At 36.4% G+C, this 21541-nt stretch overlaps 2 protein-coding genes across 2 annotated transcripts in view; one reads left to right on the top strand and one right to left on the bottom strand.

Annotated features, from left to right (window-relative positions):
• The window catches only part of LOC129779888 (trafficking kinesin-binding protein milt), a 298718-nt gene that overhangs the window by 234030 nt on the left and 43147 nt on the right, over positions 1 to 21541 (bottom strand). The window contains exon 3 of the mRNA XM_055787636.1: positions 6936 to 7128. Coding sequence (XP_055643611.1) covers positions 6936 to 7011 — 76 coding nt within the window. The 5' untranslated portion in view covers positions 7012 to 7128. The remainder of the gene's footprint in view (positions 1 to 6935; positions 7129 to 21541) is intronic.
• Positions 20821 to 21213, top strand: LOC129779891 (uncharacterized). The gene is made up of 2 exons (XM_055787650.1): positions 20821 to 20979; positions 21039 to 21213. The coding sequence occupies exons 1-2, from the start codon at positions 20887 to 20889 to the stop codon at positions 21168 to 21170; spliced, it is 225 nt and encodes a 74-aa protein (XP_055643625.1). The 5' UTR covers positions 20821 to 20886; the 3' UTR covers positions 21171 to 21213.

The raw sequence follows: 21541 nt of genomic DNA, 5'->3' as shown, positions 1-21541 counted from the left end.
ATGACCACCACCACAAAATGGCACCATATATATTTTTTTCACAACCCCATCAATATGGGTATCAAATGAACGGGCTTGACTAGTAGAATACAGTTATTTATGAAAAATGCAAATCTAAGATGGCGGCCACTACAAAATGGCGGATTACCTATTTTCTCAGAACCCCATCAATATGGGTGCCAAATGAAAAGGCTTGACTAGTAGAACACAGTTATTTATGAAAAATACCCAAAAATGTATCAAAAGAAAGTTCTTGACTAGTAGAACATAGAATATATGAAAAATCCAATTTCAAGATGGCCACAGTCCCCAAACAACTAATTACTTTTTGAATTATTTCATTCAGCTTGACCTGTTTCTATGTATGTTTGAATGTTTGTTGAGTTGTCCCACATTAATAGAAAATTGACCCCTTTCCTGTTGAATGATTGATCTGAAATTCGGAACATATATTTAATTCTACTGTCATTATAAAACTGTGTATTCCATGATCTTGAAAAATTCATTTTGGCCGCCGTAAAAAAATGGCTGAATGGCTTGATTTGGAGAATACACTACACTATGAACAACATAAATTCGAAAAGGTCGCCGCCACAAAATGGTCGACTCAATATTGGTATCAAATGAAATGATTTGACTAATAGAATACAGTACAGGTCGGACTCGATTATATGCAGACTCGATTATATACAGACTCGATTATATACAGACTCGATTATATGTGATTCGATTATATACAATTTTGGACTCGATTATAATCGGTTTGGGAATTTCTTTTTATGTTTCAAATATGGCTTATTTCATGAAGGAATGTAACCTTTCAACGTTAAGGTGAAGTTTAAGTGGCTGTACAGTGGGGTAAAAATGGTGATTTTTGAAGATTTTGCTTGAATTATCACCAGGAGTTGTTTATATCGATATTGCAGCCAAATAAGAAAGATACAAGTTGTGCGTCAAAGAACAAATTATGGAGCGGTTAAAAAACTTCATTTTAATTGATAGAAACAATCTAGTTTAATATACATTTTTGGGATAAAATTAATAATAACACATTAAAAATTATTAACTTTGAAGTGTTTCGCTTACTAAAGGTTATTAAAATCCCCTAATTTAGTTGTTCCAAGTGATTATATCCTGTACTAAATTTTCTCATCTTTCAAATGAAAGCATCAGAATCGTCCTCCGTAGCGTAATTTTTGATGTAGAGCCAGTTTGAAGCAACAGAGTCCGAAACAAAAAAAAAGTTCTGTAACTCTGTCATTGTTGAAATTCGAACATATGCATAGGAGGATTTTTTTCATCAAATATGATCGTCTATCACCTCCTGAGAGAATCTGGATGAATTTTTTTTTTTCATGTGAGAAAGGTGTTTTCTGACTTTAAGGGGATGAATCAAAAATCAAATTCGTCTTTTATTTTCAAAAAACGAAAAATACATGCAAAAAAAACAAACAAAAAAAATGTTTTGACTCGATTAGCCGGAGGATTCGATTATCCGGAGTGAAAAAAAATCAATACTCCAGATAATTGAGTAATCGACCTGTATATACATTGGAGTCGCTTGTTACGCGGGGATATGTTCCGCGTAAATTCCAAAATCCGCGTAAAAATAAACCGGGAAGTTTTCCAAATCCGTGTAACAATCTAACAAACAGCGAATTGTTAGTTTAAAATGCAATCCATATTCTAGCAATTGATTTACTTAATTTTTTTTGCATGCTACAATCATGGTATCTGTATCCCCTTTTATTTCACAGCAACTAATTTGTGATACAATACAAACTTATTTGGTGAAAAGTCACATCAATTAGCATATTGAATTTTGAAGCGGGTGATACGTGCCGTGACACCGATTTTGAAACCATTGAGCCAGAGGAAATCGACATTGCTAAATAGATGCAAGATGCGGACAATTTTGTACCCACATGTATTTCTGCCGACCGCTTTGAGTTTCAAAACCAATGAGCCAGAGGAATTGTGCTCCCTTGGCCGAGTGGTTAGCGTCATAACTAACATGCCGGGTGTTCGGGTTCGATTCCCGTTCTGGTCGGGGGAATTTTTCGTTAAAGAAATTTCCTCCGACTTGCACTGTGTTCACGCGTATTCTAGAGCTTGCCACTCAGAATGCATTCAAGGCGTGTTATTTGGCATAGAAATCTCAACTAAGTACTAATAAAAATGACGCAAGTAATACTACGTTGAGACGGCGAAGTTCCTCTAGGAACGTTAGTGCCATTGAAGAAGAAGAAGAAGAGCCAGAGGAATACGGCGGTAATGTGGATAGAGCAATATGAGTTCAACTTATATTTCAAAATCGAAACTGAAGTTCATTAAATCAATCAAATTTGAAGGCAGAGAAGTATGTACACTAGGTAGATCAATAACTTCAGAGGGGAATGTAAAATACATTGATCAGTAAGCCGTTCTCCCACTCACTTATTTTGGAAGTCCACGATAAATGAATGAAATGAACAAGCCATCATGACATACTCAAGTGATTATTAAGCCAACGGTAGTCCTACGTCAACCTTGCGGTTATATCTTAGGTATTACCCACCCATAATTTTTCTGAGAAGACCAGCTCATTGGCTTCAATTCAATACGTCGATTATCTTAATCGGTCCAGCAGTTCAAAAGTTATGAATTTTTGAAAAAAATCATTTTTGGTAAAAGGAAAAAAATGATTTTTCAGACCATCGGATAACTTTGAAAAATCATAACTCAAAAACGAAAAAGAACACCATCCCCTATTTTTAAACGCGATTTAAGTGTTGTCCAATGTCCAAATAATTGAACAGTCGTTCGTTTTTCAAACAGAACGAAGTTATTTACGTTGTTAAATGACAGATGGCGCTACGTCCGCTTCATCTAACTTTCATCCATCTATGCGCAAGTGATCTCAACTCGTGTAAAGCCAGACGGATCGTCGGCGACGGATGAATCCTGATAAAACACCAGCTGGAGAGGAGAGCAGATTCAATGCGCAAGCGTTGCTGGAATCATAGTAGGCGACTGCACAGTAACGAGAGAAGTTGTGACTCGAAGAAAAAACAATAACCTGGAATTCATTGTTGACACACAAGGACGACTGTTATTCCGTGAGGAAGAATACATTACATTGCGAGAAGTTATCATGAGCAAATCCGCAAATAATGATTGAATGATTGAATTTAGATCGAGCGGATTTAGGAATGCAAAAGTCAATTTCGATCGAGTCGTGAAATTTGATCGAGTCTCATACCAATCGGATGCCGGAATAAGAATGACTGTATCATTTCATTCGTTCTTTTTTTAGCGATCACATTCGATTGATTCTATAGATTGTTAAAACTTATATTCACTAAAAATATTTTAGCTATATATAGAACAATGTTTGTCGGATCAGCTAGTGTTTCTATAAATTACATAATACTTACACCAAAATTAACATTGACCTATAAAATCATTAGCAGACATAATTTCGCACAACTTGCGTGTTATTCTATTGATTAGAATACACATTTGCTAAGGGAAAGTTGATTTTTTGAATCAGATTCTGGTTTTGATTGATGAAACTTTAAGATTTTAACACAAAATGTTGGTGTAGGAATCGCTAGTCATTATTCTATGAATTTTCATAAGAAAGCCCACTCCAGCCACAACTCGCGTAATTTTGATTCGTTGTTTCATCCGTTTTCCGTATCCTGCCGCTATCGACATGTGGAAATTGTGAACCGCAGCGAGATATCGAACGAAAGTACGACAGTCGTTGGAAGAAAATGCTTGATGAACCCATTGACCATCAGCCATTCGAAATTAACAAAGGATTTGTTCGATTTTTTCTACAGCTAATGAATGAAATTGTTTCCAAAATGCGAACGCGCAAAAAAGTTAATGTTGTAAGGTAAAGTGACCAGATGGTCAGAGGTCTAACGCGGGACACAAAAAACAAAACGTTATGTATATATGTTATGTGAACATAAACCGTAGTTTAGCGAGTCTAAACTGATCTGTGTTATTTTTTTCCAAGTATCGGCAATCGATTGTGATTTTTCGGTGGTTTAGGTTTTGCTTACGCCTGAAAATCACTCACTCAATCAGAACATTTACGCCTGGCACGCACGATTCAAATTCTGCAATTTTCTTCAAATTACCGAATAGAATGCTCGTACTTTACTTTCCCCAGGTAAGCGATGACGTCGAATATATCATCCACATCAAGTTCTCGAAGAAGGTCCTTCTCTGACAGACGTGAAGGGAATGTCCAAGCCGCTCTTCTTTCGAGTCATATGGTGAACGGGGAGATATATGGTACGAAGTGCTTACCGGAAGTTGCGAAGGTGATGTGGTCTTTATGTATTACTTTTGGGCAAATGGCCAAAATGGAGAGGCAGTCGACCACCAAAGCCACGAAAAGGTAAAAGAACACGCCGAGATGAGATGTTCATCGGTCATGGTTGAGGTTCAGGTCAACTTCCGTAAGACCGCCCAGCGCTTTACTTACGATACTTCATCAAACAACCCTGCCCCTTCCAGTCGAGTATATACTAGTTCTTCGGACTTATTTAAAACGTTAAGCCCTGACCGAGCTAGGGGACCAAAGATGAACTTTTCGTCTGACTCACGTTGGTCCCTGCGGATCAATAGGGGGCTTTTATAAAAATCATTTTCCAATTTTGTTGCTGTCGCTTCCAGTTTACACTCTCTAAACAAAAAGCCCACTGTCGGTGCGATGAAACCAGCTCAACGTATTAATTATTGGATGCATTAGAAGCGCTCTTGAACAGTCTGCCAAATAAAAGTTATTTTGAGGTTCATCCATTACAAAAATACACACAAAATGGACACTACATACTAGGAATTAATATACGAAACAATTACACCAAGAATACTATTTTAGAGGCTTTCATGTCAGAGTAGAGCCACTCAAACGGCCACTGATGATGTTTATGAGATCATTCAAATATTCATTTATTAAGTAACACACTCAAAAAGGGAGGAGGGGAAGGTTTGTGGAAACTTGTTTAGAAATAAATCTAAACATTTTTATGCAAATGACCATTTGTTATATGTTATGTAGAGAAGAGGGAGTCTAAAATAGTAAAAAATGCGTCACGTAATATTTGAACGACCCCTAGTTGCAATATTAACAAATTTTACTTGTATCATGTCTGTGTATTAATAAATTATGTAGAACATACTGAGGAACGAAATATGAATGATTCATTTTTTGTTAATTTATTATCATTCATTCAAATAGCAATCATCGACAAGTAACATCCGGCATCTGGAGCAATGTTTAAAATATAGTCGATTTCTACTGGTTTCAACTTACCCCAGGATTGAAAAAAAAGCATGGTGTGAGTTTAAATGCTCAAAGCTATACGAAAAAAAAAATCAGTTTAGTTTTCAACACCACTACACTTGATTATCCCTATTTGATTACCTGACGTGTAATTCTGGCGATATTTTTTTCTAAAAATCAGTGTTTTTGGACCGATTGAGTCAGCGCGTAAAAATGTTTGTTTTGATTTCACGGAACAAGAAAATTCTGGTAATTTTTTTTGGCCCAATAAACAAAATGTACATGGTCGGTTCTTTAAATTCGATGATTATTTTTTTCTCATTTATTGCCACAGTCCCAGAAGACTGATTTTCGGCCAAAATTTTTTTTTTCGAGATGACACCAGATCTCAACGTTTTATGCATTTTTAAGTCATTTGGCATCGAAAAACAAATTTCGATTTCCCAAATTTCATGTAGTACGAAGACCCCCCCCACCCTGGAAGATTTTCGAGGATCAAGAAATCAAAACTTTGAGCGCTTTGAGACACCTCTAAATCATGTCCGATTGAGCTGAAACTTTGCACAGGCCATTTTTTGGGCCAATTAACAAAATTTACATGGTCGATTATTGAAATTCGATGATGACATTTTTTCCATACATCCATTACCACCCTAGACAACATAGATCTTCTTCTTGGATGGCACTAACGTTCCAGTGGAACTTTTGCCATCTCAACGTAGCATTACTTGCGTCAATTTTATTAGTAGTACTTTGTTGAGAATTCTACACCGAATAACACGCCTTGAATGTACTCTGGAGTGGCAAGTTCTAGAATACGCGTGACCACAGTGCAAGTCGGAAGAATTTTCTTTGATGAAAAATCCCCCGGCTAGAACGGGAATCGAACCCGAACCCCTGGCATGATAGTGTGGAACGCTAACCACTCGGCCACGGGAGCACATCAACAACATAGATGCTTGCTGTAATATTGGAAAAGTGACAGTATATTTTTCAAATTACTTGGTACTTAATTCAAATTGCAGAGAAAACTTTTTTTTTCTTTGCCAAGATAATCATCGGACAGAAATAAATACATCATCTGAAGCTATAAAGATTTTAAAATATAATAAGCAAGAGTTTTCCCTTCTCCTAATTTTTTATCCATTGATTATACTAAAACAAAATATGTAGGTGAGATATTTCAAGATCAGAGATCTAATGTTTTATCATAAAATTACAAAACTGTTCAGAATTGTGAAATTTTGCTGAGAGCATTGTACCTACAAACTACCTACAAATTTTTTCATCGACATCTTTGATTCCTACAGAACACAAAAGCAAATTTGCCATTTGACGTTATTTTCACTGGCGCTGATAATCAGCGCTGAAACCTAATGAACATGACGCACACGTCAAGAATCACTCATTGAATCCTCGCGACAGATTTATTGTCTAAAATCACGCAATGTGCCGCAAGCGAATCGTGGATCAAGGCCGTCTAAATACCACGACCCAATGTACGGCACGGCGCGGTGCGGCAGCAGCTGTGGCTCATTTGTGTCGCGTGAAAACACACGTTATTTCGCGGCAGTAGCTCGAGCGCTACATACAACTAACTACTATCGCTTTCTATGCCATTTTATTTTCATCACTAATGTTATGTGCTTACCTGTGCAGCACCCCACGTCTCGTTTTTCCACTTTGTTGTGCTGAAGCTGATTGGTAGCACTGTAGGCTTGCTGCATCAGCAACCGTCGCGTTGGTAGCCCTGGCAGGTGCTTCTGGATTGTCGCCTGCGTCACAGGACTCAGGGGGGTCCTGGCCCCACATTGTGAGGCAGCCAGTTTGGCCGGGTTATGTTCCTGGAAATAAAATCATAGATAAGAACTTGTTACATGTTTTCTTCGTCGAGATATTCATATTAAGCGATCAAAGTTGTCAGTCCAACGGACGCGCACGCACGGTCAAGGTTTTTCTGCTTAGAAAATAAATTTCTAATTTAACTTCGCCAACCTACATTTCATCCATGTGTAATAGATATGTTACTCCGTCGACACTCTACACATCTCAAATCTGCGTCGCCGATCTCTCTTTGAGTAAAACGTGCCAAGGAAGACAGTGACATACATAACATGCACTGTGCGGTAGTGTAAAATGATGTCCCACGCGTCAATAGAACGTGCTTATTTTCTCAACAAATATCGTTAATATGTTTTCTTTTTTTTTCGACAGAACAAATATGCGAAAATCTGTACAACGGTCACATTCGACAAAAAACCAAAATCCCGTCGGACAAATATGCGATTGGAAAAGTTCGTTTGCTCAGATCGACGGCAATCCTTTTAGCTGTGCGTCTGTCTGCCATCGAAAGAACCCATATGGTGCCGGTCAGGTTTATTTTCAACCTGATGACCAATCGGGCAATGACAGCAACGATTACACTACGTTATTGCATAATTGGTCTAGCTCACATTATGCACTATGTGCTGTATCCATCGTAGGTGTATTATATAAAAGGATCTAGAATCCGTTCTTCCATTCTAGTTATGTCATACATCCCTTCAAGGTCTCGACACAAATGCTAGGCCGAAGAGAGGCCGAGTTCGAACCACAACGCATAAGAGAAAAGCACATGCCAACGCGAGGTATGTTATATCACGCGTTCTACTTGGGACTCTCGCATACGCCGCATCGATGGCGAGCGCCCAAAAACGATATTACGGTCGAGTGCATAGAAATTCATATTTGAGCGAGTCTTGTGTACTTATAGCGATTGTATCATAAAAATATAAAACAAAATGTGTATGTGTATTAGCGCGCCAATGAAAATGGTCATCCCGAGTATCAAAAAGTTACCCCATTAAAAATGTTCACCATCTCGAAAAAACACCCTATGCAAAATATCAGCTCAATCGAAATTAAGGGAGAATGGCGCAGATCGGTCAAAGTTTGAGTTTTTTGAAAATGGAAAAATCACCCAACGGGGGAGTAACGGAAATCAGGGCTTTCGAAGAAAAAATTTGATGTCAAATGTCTTAAAATGGCATGAAACGTCGAGATCCAGTGTCATCTCGAATTTTTTTTTTGTCAAAAATCGGTACTCTAGGACTAAGTTTTTTCGGCATACGAAACGGAAAGTATGGTTAAGGGTGCAAATAAAAATAGTTATCTCGATTTTTCATTCGGAACTTGCTACGAAATGTTGATTTGCACAATAATATACCCTATGCAAAATATTAGCTCATTCGGACTTCATTTGCTGGTGTCGCAGACGTTGAAATTTGAGTTTTTTGAAAACCAAAAAATCACCGGAAATCTAAGTTTAAAAAAAAAATCAGTGCTAAATGTCTTAAAATTGCATGACACGTTGAAATTTACAGTTCTCTCAAAAAAAAAAAATGTTTTTCAAGAATCGATTTTTCAGACGGAAAAACGACTAAGGGGCTGTCCACATACCACGTGGACAGAAAAAGCACAGTTTTAGACTCCCCCCTCCCCTCCGTGGACAAGCGTGGACATTTTCATACTCCTACCCCCCCCCCCCCCTTGGTCACGTGGACATTTTTCCTTTTATAATCAAAATAATTAATGAAAGAACTGATTTGCACCTAAATTCCATTTTTTTCCTGTCTGGGAAGTCGGAAAACAATAATTTTTTTGGATTTTTTCCGAATGTTACGAATAAAGCGATGAGCTCGGGTAATTTAGTTATTATTTAAGGTATATTTGTAGATGTATTGATGTATAGATGTATGATTATTACGCTGTTGACAGCTGGATGCGTAGATGCTGTCTGAAGATTGGTACCTTGCTGGTGGTATTGGTTCCGAAGCAACGGGGTGTCGTAGAACAAATTTCAATGAATATTTTGAAACATTAGGACAATACCTAAAGCGTTACATAGGGGTTTTTAAAAATTCGAAAAATTGTCGAAATGGCGGCCATTTTTGATAAAAATGAGTTATTTTTTATAAAAAATCGCTGTTTAGAAGCTCATAAAAAATCGAAAAAATGAGATCAAAAAATCAAAAAACGGCTATGTAACGCTTTAGATAATTCATTTTTAAAGGCTGATAAAAAATTTCAGCCACATCGGTCGAATAGATGCTAAGATATTGATACCACCAGATGAAAAAACACGGTATCGAGAAAAACGCGTTTCAAAATTCGTACAGTAACACTATATCCCTTGAGGTGAAGTCATACATTTGGCTGTAACTTTCCAACGAAATCAAATTTCTAAAAGGGGCATAAGCTTCCCAAAAATGCAAAAAAAAAACAAAAATTCGATTTTTTCGATTTTCCAGACCGGGGTCCCCCCTTAGGTTGTTTTTATTTCAAATTTCACTAGTTGTACCCTGTACCAGTTGTGGCCCATTGTTTTTGTATGGTAGAGAAATGGGTAGAATAACAAAGCACATGCTTCATATGAGGTTAATTTTGAAATACTTGTGAGTATAAGATATTTTTTGTTTTTCCATTATAAGCGAATATATAAAGGCTATCTGGTTTTGCTAACACGGAAACACGCAATTTACAGTTGACCAGATGAGGAACAATTCGCATCTGAATATAAACTACACAACTTCAAAGATTGAATTTCCGCTTTACTAATTGTAATTGCCAATCGCCAATCGAATAAAAATAAATGGATAAATGGAAACGATTTTCTAAACACTTGCAAAAAAAAAAACGTTGATATCACATAGACGCCAGTAATAATCCAATCAACTTGATTAATTTGCTTCCATTTGATTCATATGTAATTCCAGTAGAACATTTTACTACAGAGAAGCATTGTTTTGCATTGTTTTATGGCAGAGTTACAGTGTTACTCAATCAGATCAGAAATTTTAGATAAAAAAAAATCTTTGCCCACTCCGGAATATGATCGATCACTGCTAATCTCTGGATTTATGATTCACCTTTACTCGGTAGCGCAATTCAAAATCTTTTCCGCCATAGTTCGGAGAATTTTCAGAGGGTATTGAAAGCGTATTAAGATATTTTATTATTTTTCAAATCCTTATAGACCATTCTGCATTGAGTGTCTAGATGGCTCCCAAAGTGCTCGCGGGGAAGCATTACATCAGAAAACTCACGATTCATTGATTCCCAACTATGAAATCGAGCTCAAATCTCAACTATGAAAGTTGAACATTTCTTGAGACCAGTTTTTGCATGAAATTGATCCCAATTCAAAAGTACGCCACATAGAACAATTTAATTGAATTCATTTGAAAGATGAGAAAATTTTCCATAATATTCTGTTGTAGAACATTTTAAATAGTGAAAGATAACAATAGGAATAACATTGTGGTGTCGAGGAAGGAATTGTAGAAGGATTGGAGAGCTTTAATTTTGTTGTAATAATACCCTTAAAAAACGAAAAATTTTAAGTATTTTTCCACTTCTAAAAGGCACTTCAATCAATCAATTCAAATGTTTTACAACTGCAATCTATGCGAAATTTTCTGAAAAAAATAGAATACTGGGTCAATTGATTCAAGTTTGACGACTAGTGGTGCATGGATCGTTTCAAGCAAATGAAATATTAATTCCTAGAAATTGACGGGATTCCAATACAGGTCGGACTCGATTATATACGAACTCGATTATATGTGATTCGATTATATACAATTTTGGACTTGATTATGTACAGTTTGGAAAAAAATATATTTTTTTTATATTTCAAATATGACTTATTTCAAGAAGAAATGTAACCTTTCAACGTTAAAATGCAATTTAAGTGGCTATTACACGTACAGTGGGGTAAAAATCGTGATTTTTGAAGATTTTGCTTGAATTTTCACCAAAAATAGTTTATATCGATATTGCAGTCAAATTATGAAAGATAGAAGTTGGGTGTCAAAGAAAAAATCTAGTTCAATATAAATTTTTACGATGAAATTAATAATAAAATATTAAAAATTATTAACTTCACTATTTCACTTACTTTAAGGAGATGAATCAAAAACCAAATTCAATAAAAATATTCAAAAAACGAAAAATACATGCGAAAAAAAACGAATAAAAAAATATTTTTTTTCGACTCGATTATATACAGTGAAAAGGAAAATTGTATTTGATCAAAAAAACATATGTAATAGTTATAGGATCATACAAAATATCTCGGTCGCTCACAGTTTACACGAGTTATTTTTAGAATATAGATTTCAGTGAATTACATTACAGTATTATTACAGAAGTTCAATGATATATGAAGCACTCTCAGGCAGCTCAATTCGTTTATTCATAAATACGGAATACTTACGTTAGGCGGAAAGTTGTGATTATATTAGAAAAAATACCTATACCCCCTACCCCCTCTTCGTGGACAAGCGTGGACATTTTCATACCCCCTACCCCCCTAAAATTGTCCACGTGGTATGTGGACAGCCCCTAAGCGCCGAAAAAACATTTTTTTTGACAAAAAAAAAAGATTCGAGATAACTGTAAATCTCAACGAGTAATGCAATTTTAAGACATTTGGCATCAAAAAATTGTTTTAAATTTCGATTTTCGGGGATTTTTCGTTTTTCAAAAAAACTCAAACTTTGACCGCTTTCCGCCACTCTCCCTAAAGTCCGATTGAGCTGATATTTTGCATAGGGTGTTTTTTCGAGGTGGTGAATATCTTTATGGGGTAATTGTTTGAAACTCGGGATGACAATTTTTATTGGCACGCTAATGTGTATCCATGTGTATCATTATATGCACTCATACCACAAATTTTAATATGAAGTGAATGATTGAAACTTGTTTCCGATATAGTAGTTTTGCGAATATGACGAAACAAATAAATTTATGGCTTAAAAATAATTTTATTCTCCAGTATATTCTCTGTTTAGTTCAATACACCTTCGCCAGATTCTTCAATTACTGTACTTTATTCCTAAAGTGATTTTTTCTGGAGCCTTCAAAACACCCGTTCCTACCGCAGCGACAACTTCTTCTTCATTTGATGACAATGTTTTCCGCGTTGAAGTTATTGAAGTGTTGGGAGCAGAAGAAATTCGAAGGGAGTCAAATTTGGATGGATGTTTCAAATGCTCATACTATAAATCGAGCATTTTAACTTTCACAACATAGCTGGTACAAAAAGATACGTTGTAATGATATTCGGGTATTCTGCAAAGCCAAAACGTTTTTTTTCATTCAGTTATACACAATTCATTCACAATTTCTTTCGTTCACCGATTTGAAGTTAACGAAACTAATGAAAATCCTTCCGAAAACTGATGCCATAACCTTGTTGGACGATTCCGACCGCCTTGCTTGCTTCGGAACTAAACAACTGAGTCTGAGTTCACTCTGCAATTTTTTGTCGCAGTTCAGGGTCGTAGTAGTACCACAATAGCCTGACTCGAAAGTGAGTATGCTTTCAAGAGAACGAATGCAACGTCTATTTTGTCAATAGCTTTCAAAGACCTTATTGTAACCTTATGTAACATGTAACAGCAATTTCACGCTTCGTCAATCGTTTGCCATCCATATCCATATCATGTACTGAATTAATCTTCTTTTCTGTAGTACCACCTTTTTGGGTGGTACTACACCCAAAATTCAAGGTTTGAATGATCACAGTGAAACTTTTTAGCCCACTTGCATACCATTGTTTTTGAAAAAGCATTAACATATTTTCCATTACGTTACGAACTTCCGAAATCTTAAAACATTTTTTCTCAAATAGTTAGCCTTGTACATCAACGGAGATCATCTCAATAAAATCAGGTGAATCTAGCGAGTGGGGGCAGTATGCCGCATTTTCGCGATTACCTGGTACTTAGAATAAATTTGGGATAACCTAAATGTCATTCAAGGCTCATGTTCAATTTTATTTTTAGTGGCTTGCATTTGGGGCAGCAATGGAATTCGAAGCTCCACTGAAGTCAATGTATAGAGCTTCTACGTATTTTGGATGCAGTTGTCCATGTAATGTAATTCTGTGATCATTTAGCATATTAAGCCGTATTTCCTCTCAGTAAGTTTTTGTAATTTCAATAGCGTGAAGCATATTAATGTTACAAAAAACGAGTAGGAAATGTTTCTCTCTCTCTTTCTCTCGCATTCTCTCTATATTTCTTTCTCTATCTTTCTCTCGCATTCTCTCTATCTCTCTCTCTCTCTTTCTCTATCTCTCGCATTCTCTCTATCTTTCTCTCTCTCTATCTCTCGCATTCTCTCTATCTTTCTCTCTCTCTATCTCTCACATTCTCTCTATCTTTCACTTTCTCTCTCTCTCTGTCTCTCGCATTCTCTCTATCTTTCTCTTTCTCTCTCTGTCTCTCGCATTCTCTCTATCTTTCTCTCTATATCTCTCACATTCTCTCTATCTTTCTCTTTCTTTCTTTCTCTCTATCTCTCGCATTCTCTCTATCTTTCTCTCTCTATCTCTCACATTCTCTCTATCTTTCTCTCTCTCTATCTCTCACATTCTCTCGCATTCTCTCTATCTTTTTCTCACATTCTCTCTATCTTTCCTTCTCTCTCTTTCTCTCGCATTCTCTTTATCTTTCTATTTCTCTTTCCTTCTCTCTCTCTCTCTCTCTCTCTCTCTTCAATTTTCAGTTGTATTAGGGTTAAAGCAGAAAGTTAATTTGGAATTTATCATTTACTAGCTGACCCGGCAAACTTTGTTCCGCCCAACATTCGTTTTTTGTTATCAATACCACGTTTCACGTTTTCTTACTATGAGCAAGTTTATGGGTCCAATCGCAGAACTGTTTATTGATTGATCTTCTAATCGACCCCGTCGAATTTACCTTTTATTATAAAATTCCTAGTATTTCTAACAAAACTCATCATTATAATATCAGATTATTTTCAGACACAATTCTCGTTCAAGATTTTTCAAACACTTACAAATAACATGTTTCTCCGTTTATACAGAAGTTTTATACAGAAAATATGATAGAATGAAGACAGCCCAAAATCGGACAATTCCTTCCTCGAGTTCTGCTCGTATCAATATATTCGGCGATACTTTATTATAGATAGAAGATATAGGAGTGCGTTCCATCACATTAAAATCCACTTCCAGTTTCGAACAAAGATCAATCACGCTAGCGCCAAAATCAAATGGACTAACAGCACTTTTTTTTCCCATTTATTTATTTAAGGCTCATTAGCATTTCAGCTGTAACAGAGCCGAATTTTAATCGTGTACATGTCACATGGTTATCATATCTATTATTAGCACATTACACAGTTGCCGTTCGCCAGTATTCCTTCTATACCATTACATATGGTACATTCACACAGTAGCCATTTAGGCGTAAGAGTTATTCTATCTGTTCTTCCATTATCCAGATGGACCACCGGACAGCGGAGACAGTTGATTGATCATTGTTGAGTTATTTATAGAACAGCAGCCCGATGTGTCTTGCAGAGCAGAGCAGTTGTATGGATGAATCGATCTTATTGTTACGTGGACGTAGTTATTCAGTAACAACACAAAGATGATCAATGAGGGTCCTGAGTTTTGAACTCACGATCGATCGCTTACTAAGCGAACGCGCAACCAATGTGGCTACGGAGACCCCCATTTAACAGCACTTGTCACTTTATAATTGGAGAACATATGGGAATTTAATTTTCCAAATTTTCCCTTTTCCCTTCAGAGTTTTCCGAAAATTTTCAATTGTCATGTTTGCTTGGAATATTTTTGGATGAAATATTTGTAATATTTTTATGGGACCCTCTCTCCATTCCAGAGGAATCATACCATCATAGAAACATTCCACCAAACCACCCCCCCCCCCCTCAGAAAGGTGGGAGGAGTGTTGAACCACTTTAGAAATGTTTCTTGCCCCCTAAAACCTCCACATGCCAAATTTGGTTCAGTTTGCTTGATTAGTTCTTGAATTATGCAGAAATGTATGTTTCATTTGTATGGCAGTAACAACCCCCTTCCACAGAGAGAGGGGGCAGTGTCTCTTCACCATGGAAACGTTTCGTGTCCCCTAAAACATTCGCATGACGAATGTGGCTCCATTTGCTTGATCAGTTTTCGGATTATGCAGAAATTCGTCTTCCATTTGTATGGCATCTCCCCCTTAAAGATGGGAATGGAGTGAAAAAATATTTATTGCACCCTAAAACCTCCACATGCCAAATTTGGTTTTATTTGCTTGATTAATTCTCGAGTAATGCAGAAATTTGAGGTTCATTTATATGGCAGCCCCCCCTTTGTCACTTTTAACCCGGAAACTAATTTGACTGATCAATCGGATAACGATCTCCTAAAAGAACGGAAACATTTCTAAATTCACACAAGCGTGTAAATTGGCTTATTGGAAATCGATAGATTTCGAAATCGATTTTATCTGATTTTAGGATATGTTATGTAAAAAAAAACCCTCAGATTTCAAGAAAAATATAGCGGCCTTGGTCCTGAGACCATGTAAACTGTGAAGAACAAACATAATCAATATTTACGAAAACAAAATCCTTTTTTTTCTGCAAGTGAAAGTGATCTATATAGCTTCAATTTGATATATCAATCATCTGAATCAGTCGAACAGTTTAAAAGTTATGAATTTTTGAAAAAAACATTTTTGGAAACAGTTGATTTTTCGGACCATCCAAAAATGGAAATGGAAATGGGATGAAAAAAAATACGAGTACAATGTTTTGCGATAAAGAACAAAACTACCACTTTCTACGAAAATCTGAGGACCACTTAATAGGTTTGGCATGAAATGTATATAGCCATAGCCAGAGAGAGATAGAGAGTTAGAGAGAGAAAATGAGGTAGAGAGAGAGGAAGACAATCGAATCAAAGAGGTTCTGAGCTTGTTAATTCGCCTCTTTGCTTGGAAAGGGGCAATTTAAAAAAAACTTAATCCTAACTCCTTGAGGAAGACAATTTTGGATGCCTTCGCCATCGCCATCGTTGTGCTGGATGACTGCCGAATCTTAATTATTGTGAAAAATTAAACCCACAGAGCAAAACAATACATATTACTCACTCGATACAACGTGACTTGAGCACAGTCCCTTGTAGAATTCAGCGAACGCATATTTAATTGTACATAATTCTTCCACTGTATGGTGTGAGCAATCGGCACACCAGCAATAATTCCAAATCAACTCAAATTTAACAAATTAACTTGCATGCAAAATGTTACTTGTTAGAGTGTGGGATGTTATAAGCTGCGAATGATATCGGAAAAACCTAACTATTTTATGCGTTATATTGTTTACATTATTCTTTATTCCATAATATATGTCTAAAGCAAAAAAAAATGGTTTGGACATTTCCTATTAATTTGTGTAGACGAAGTCCTATGTCAACATTCATTATTTAATGATTTTGTAACTTTTGAAAAAAATTCTATGAACAAATATCGACATCGGACCTGATTATTGAAGTTATTTAACCCGATATTGCTTAGTCAAAATATTGAAGGTTACTAATCGAACTTTCTTTGAAAAAATTATAAACATAATGTATGATCAAATTCAGAGGGCAATCATGTTCAATGAAGTCCATAAAATGTCACGATACTGTTGAAGTATTTCTTATCATTTGCGGTATTTTACGAAATCTGGCTAAAACTACCAGGGGCCGTTGTGCGTTCCGATTGACAACTAGATACCTTTTCTAGACACTTTTGCTGGCATATCTTCAAGGCCATGGTCTTGTTTGGAAAGGAAACTCGAACTTTTCGTCCACATCATGCTTCGCTCTGGATTCTGTGAGAATCCCATTTTCGTTCGATCAAATTTGGAACACTTTGTACGTATGAATTAATTTAGCAGCTCCATAATGAACCACGTACAATTTCATTTTTTCTCACGCGAACTCAATGATTAGCTAGCTCACGGATTTTCAAATTTTACACCACTATCAAAAAAATAATATAAATAAAATCATTTTTAATAACCTTCTTCTTATCGGGTTTTTGAAAGGTTTTTGTAGCCTAAAGACTTCATCGCTCACTAAACGAACGAACGTGAGTTCAAATCTGAGGATCATGAATTAATGATCTTTGTGTGTTACACAGGTCGGACTCGATTATATACAGACTCGATTATATGTGATTCGATTATATACAATTTTGGACTCGATTATATACAGTTTGGAAAAAAATATTTTTTTTTATATTTCAAATATGACTTATTTCAAGAAGAAATATAACCTTTCTACGTTAAGGTGAAATTTAAGTGGCTATTACATGTGCATTGGAGTAAAAATCGTGATTGTTGAAGAGATTGCTTGAATTTTCACCAGGAATTGTTTATACCGATATTACAGCCAAATTAAGAAAGATATATTTGGTGTCAAAGAACAAATTGTAGAGCAGTTAGAGAGCTTCAATTCAATTGAAAGAAACAATCTAGTTGAATATATTTTTTTAGGATAGAATTAATAATAACACATTAAAATTATAAACTTTTAAGTTTTTCAATTTCAAAATGTTATTGAAATCCACTAATTTAGATGTTCCACTGCTATATCCTGTGCTAAATTTTCTCATCTTTCAAATGAAAGTAACAGAATTGTCTTCCGTAGCGTACTTTTCAATGTAGAACCAGTTTGAGGCAACAGAGTCCGAAACAAAAAAAAGTTCTATAACTCTGTCATTGTTGAAATACGAACATATACGTAGAAGGATTTTTTTCATCAAATATGATCGTCTATCACCTTCTGAGAGAATCTGTATAAAATATTTTTTTTCATATGAGAAAAGTGTTTTCTGACTTTGAGGGGATGAATCAAAAATGAAATTCTTCTTTTTTATTCAAAAAATACATGCAAAAAAAACTATTAAAAAAATTTTTTTTGACTCGGTTATATACAATGAAAAGAAATCGAAAACTGTATATAATCGAGTCCTCCCTGTAATAGAATTACTGCATCCACAAAAAAAATATGTGTGATGTAATGGGTGTTAAATAAAAAATGAGAATTTTTTCAATACCTTTCAGTAACTCAAATAAAAAGCGTAAAATTTTCTTTCTCCAAGAAAATTGCTCTTTGGGCTCCCTAGAAACAGTAGGCGTGTTTGGTTTTGCTAGTTTGAATTTAGTCAAAGCAAAGATGGCGTCGAAACAGCACGTGCTCCGCGAACGCATTGTACGGTTCTACGAAACGCATTTCCAGCAAGGAAAAAAGTTCACGGTGGCACATTTTAAGGAAGAAAATGTACCTGTCAGTACGGTATATCGTATCCTGGGTTCCCTGAACATAGAGCGGAAGGTCGGAAGTGGTCGTCCGGTGACGATAATGACGAAGCAGAGGAAGACATCGTTAAAGAAGCTGTTTGACAACAAGGACGCAACCAGCTTGCGTGACGCCGGTCGGAAATATGGTTGCTTCCACGTATTGATCCATCGGACCCTCAAGATGGAAGAAATCGTCTGCAGGAAGAAGACGAGGTCGCCGGAGTACACGGAGGAGCAGATTGAGACGGTTAAATCACAGTGTCGGTGGATGACCAAAAAATATCGCGGGATGTCTTTCGTTCTGGACGACGAAAGCTATTTTCCGCTGTCCAAAACGCATACTCCAGGAAATGATAATTACTACTCCAGCGACAAGTCATCCACACCGCCTGAAGTGAAATACAAGTTCAAGCACAAGTTTGAAAAAAAGGTTATGTTGTACATCGCCATTTCCGACCGGGGCATTTCAAAGCCTTGGTTTAAGCCGAGTCTGGCAATCAACCAACAAATCCATCGAGAAGAGTGGCTCGATAAAATCCTGCTACCGTTCCTGAACGAGCATCACGCGGATGGGAAGTACGTCTTCTGGCCGGACAAGGCGTCTTCCCATTACGCCAAGAAGACGCTGGCGTATCTTGAGGAGAAAAAGATACCGTTCGTGCCGAAAGATCGTAACCCAACAAACTTGCCCCAGTGCCGCCCAATAGAGGATTTCTTTGGCTCACTCAGTGCCCTAGTGTATAAAACAAATGGAGGGCCAAGGACACGAAGCAACTGACTACAAGAATCCGGAATTGTATCCGGAAAATGGACGTAAGTGCCGTACAACGTTCTTGTGAAAGCATCGCAACAAAGTTGCGTCGAAAAGCAGACCACGGCCCTTACTCAAACATTCACTGGCATTTTTTTGAAGAAAATACATTATGTTATTAATAAAAAATACTGAAATCGATGAAAAAAAAAATTTTTTTTTATATGTGATTGAAAAATTTTTTTATTTTCCGTTACATGACATCCCGGTCTGTCTCCTTCCACACACGCCCTGCTGCTTGGCATAAGAAACATCGGCCTATTTATGCTAATAACACAATTAGTGTTGTCAGATTTATCTGGAAAGGTACAGGTTTTTTGGTTATTTTTGGTACCGATTCTGTACGGTACAGATTACAAAATTTCCTAAAAAAGTACATATTCTTCCACGTGAGAAATTTCTCTCTTTTTTTGGTGAGTATTATTACTTGAAATTACTCATTACATTCACCTGAGATTAAATTTAATTACAGAAAATAAATTCATAATAAAAATTGCCCCCGGTGGCGTTAATACGTAAGTAAATGTAGACATAGATTTAGTAAGTAAATATGATATATCGTAGTAAATAAATGAGTATTTTTCAATGCTCCATGATTTTTTCGCTACAATGAATATTTTTGATGGTACAGATTTTTTTTTGTAGAAAAAGAACAGATGAGAAAGTTTTTTTACCCTTCTGGTTCAGATGAAAATGTGGCAACACTGAACACAATATTGAAAGCCTCGTATTTACTGCTCCATTATATGGTCCAACTGAACAGTGGGAGGCGATCTGACGTAGTGGTAACCTCTCACGCTAAAGGTCACGAGTTCGATTCCCACTCCCGACATTCTTCCAAAAATGGAAGTGAAAGTGACGAACCAATCAAAATGTGTTGAAATTCACAAGTATGCAGTTTATCATTTGTATCGATAAGATAATATGTATGCTATTCAACCCACTTCTGTTTCAGGTGTAAATGCCAATGGGCCTTAACCAAATGAGCTAACAAGACAAAAGAACCCACTTTTTTCTTTAAATTACACCATCGTTCCTAGATGTACTTCGTTTTCATAATTGTTGTAGTCTGTGTTTGTCACAATCTGTTACGTTCAATACAGGCAACTCCTGATGTAATGTCTTTTTTTTTTCTTCATTTAGGATTTAGAACATCGAGTGCCGGTGCTCGATAGCTTCTTTTGAGTCACATGCAATAATTGAGTCTGAGTCTGCTTAAAACGCATGTTTTAATGAATGACTATTGTTTTAACTACAGATGTTATAAATTTCTTCGAAAAATGCAAATAAATTGTTATAAATGAATTGAAGCACTGAATTGGATTATTTTTTCTCAATGTTTTGTCACTTTCTTTTTTTGCTTGAGCAGTGGTCTTAATGTTTTGTCCGACACTGTAGTTATGCAAAATGAAATAGATAACCAAAGCACTGTCTTTGGATATATATTTTTCATTCAAATAAATTTGTAACCCACTGTTCGCGACTAATTTTGTGCTTTGATGTCTCCTGTGGAACCCTATTTTCGCGTGTTTCTTACCGTCATAGTAGGCATAGCGGCATTGACTCAGTTTGTTCGTTATTTTCAGCAGATTTTTTTCACGCAGCAGACGAAGCTAATCAAATCTGGTTTCGAAAAATGGCATCTGAGGACTCATCCAGGGGCTTTTGCAGGGAGCCAGCCGATAAAATAGCCATGAAGAAGACAACAATCAACCCCGGCACATACCGCGTAAGTTCGGTGAATTCTGATAATTACCTTTTTTTCTACCCAATACATCCTCTCCATAGGATCCGCTGCCGTTTAACCTCAAAAATCCGTACGCTTTTACGGCCAAGTTTTTCGTGTTTTCAACGCTGACTTTTATGTCCCCCTTTCTGATTGTGCTCTATCAGATGGGCAAGAGTGCTCGGACCTCTTAAGGATGGAATGAACATATTTGATCGGAAATAAATAACCACAAAAAACGCTAGAAAATAGATACGTCTTTTCCTTGCTCCCTCCAATAACCAACGGAAGAACAGCGCAACGGCAACCAATCAAACGCAATTCCGCGTTTCATTTAAATAATACTCTTCAACAGTAATGAAATCTCGCTAGAGCATAATAAAAATTAATCATTTTCCGTTCGTCGATCTTTAGCGGAAGCTCTTACCCGTACGTGTTGAGTGCGCTGCTCAACATAATATGCGAAAAAAGATCAATCAAGCAGGATTTATTCAAACCCATCAATTGTCTTACTCTAATTTTCGCCGGATAAATCCCAGAATTTGAGTGGCCTTCACGGGAACGA

Source organism: Toxorhynchites rutilus, chromosome 3 (assembly GCF_029784135.1).
Source record: "Toxorhynchites rutilus septentrionalis strain SRP chromosome 3, ASM2978413v1, whole genome shotgun sequence".
In the NCBI taxonomy this organism is placed as follows: Eukaryota; Metazoa; Arthropoda; class Insecta; order Diptera; family Culicidae; genus Toxorhynchites; species Toxorhynchites rutilus.
This window is presented reverse-complemented; position numbering and strand designations above follow the sequence as displayed.

Bases quoted from the DNA above. Each gene is read 5' to 3' on its own strand.
- LOC129779891 (XM_055787650.1), top strand. From the start codon at position 20,887: ATGGCATCTGAGGACTCATCCAGGGGCTTTTGCAGGGAGCCAGCCGAT. The intron at 20,980-21,038 runs GTAAGTTCGGTG...TCCTCTCCATAG, and splicing joins TCAACCCCGGCACATACCGC to GATCCGCTGCCGTTTAACCT.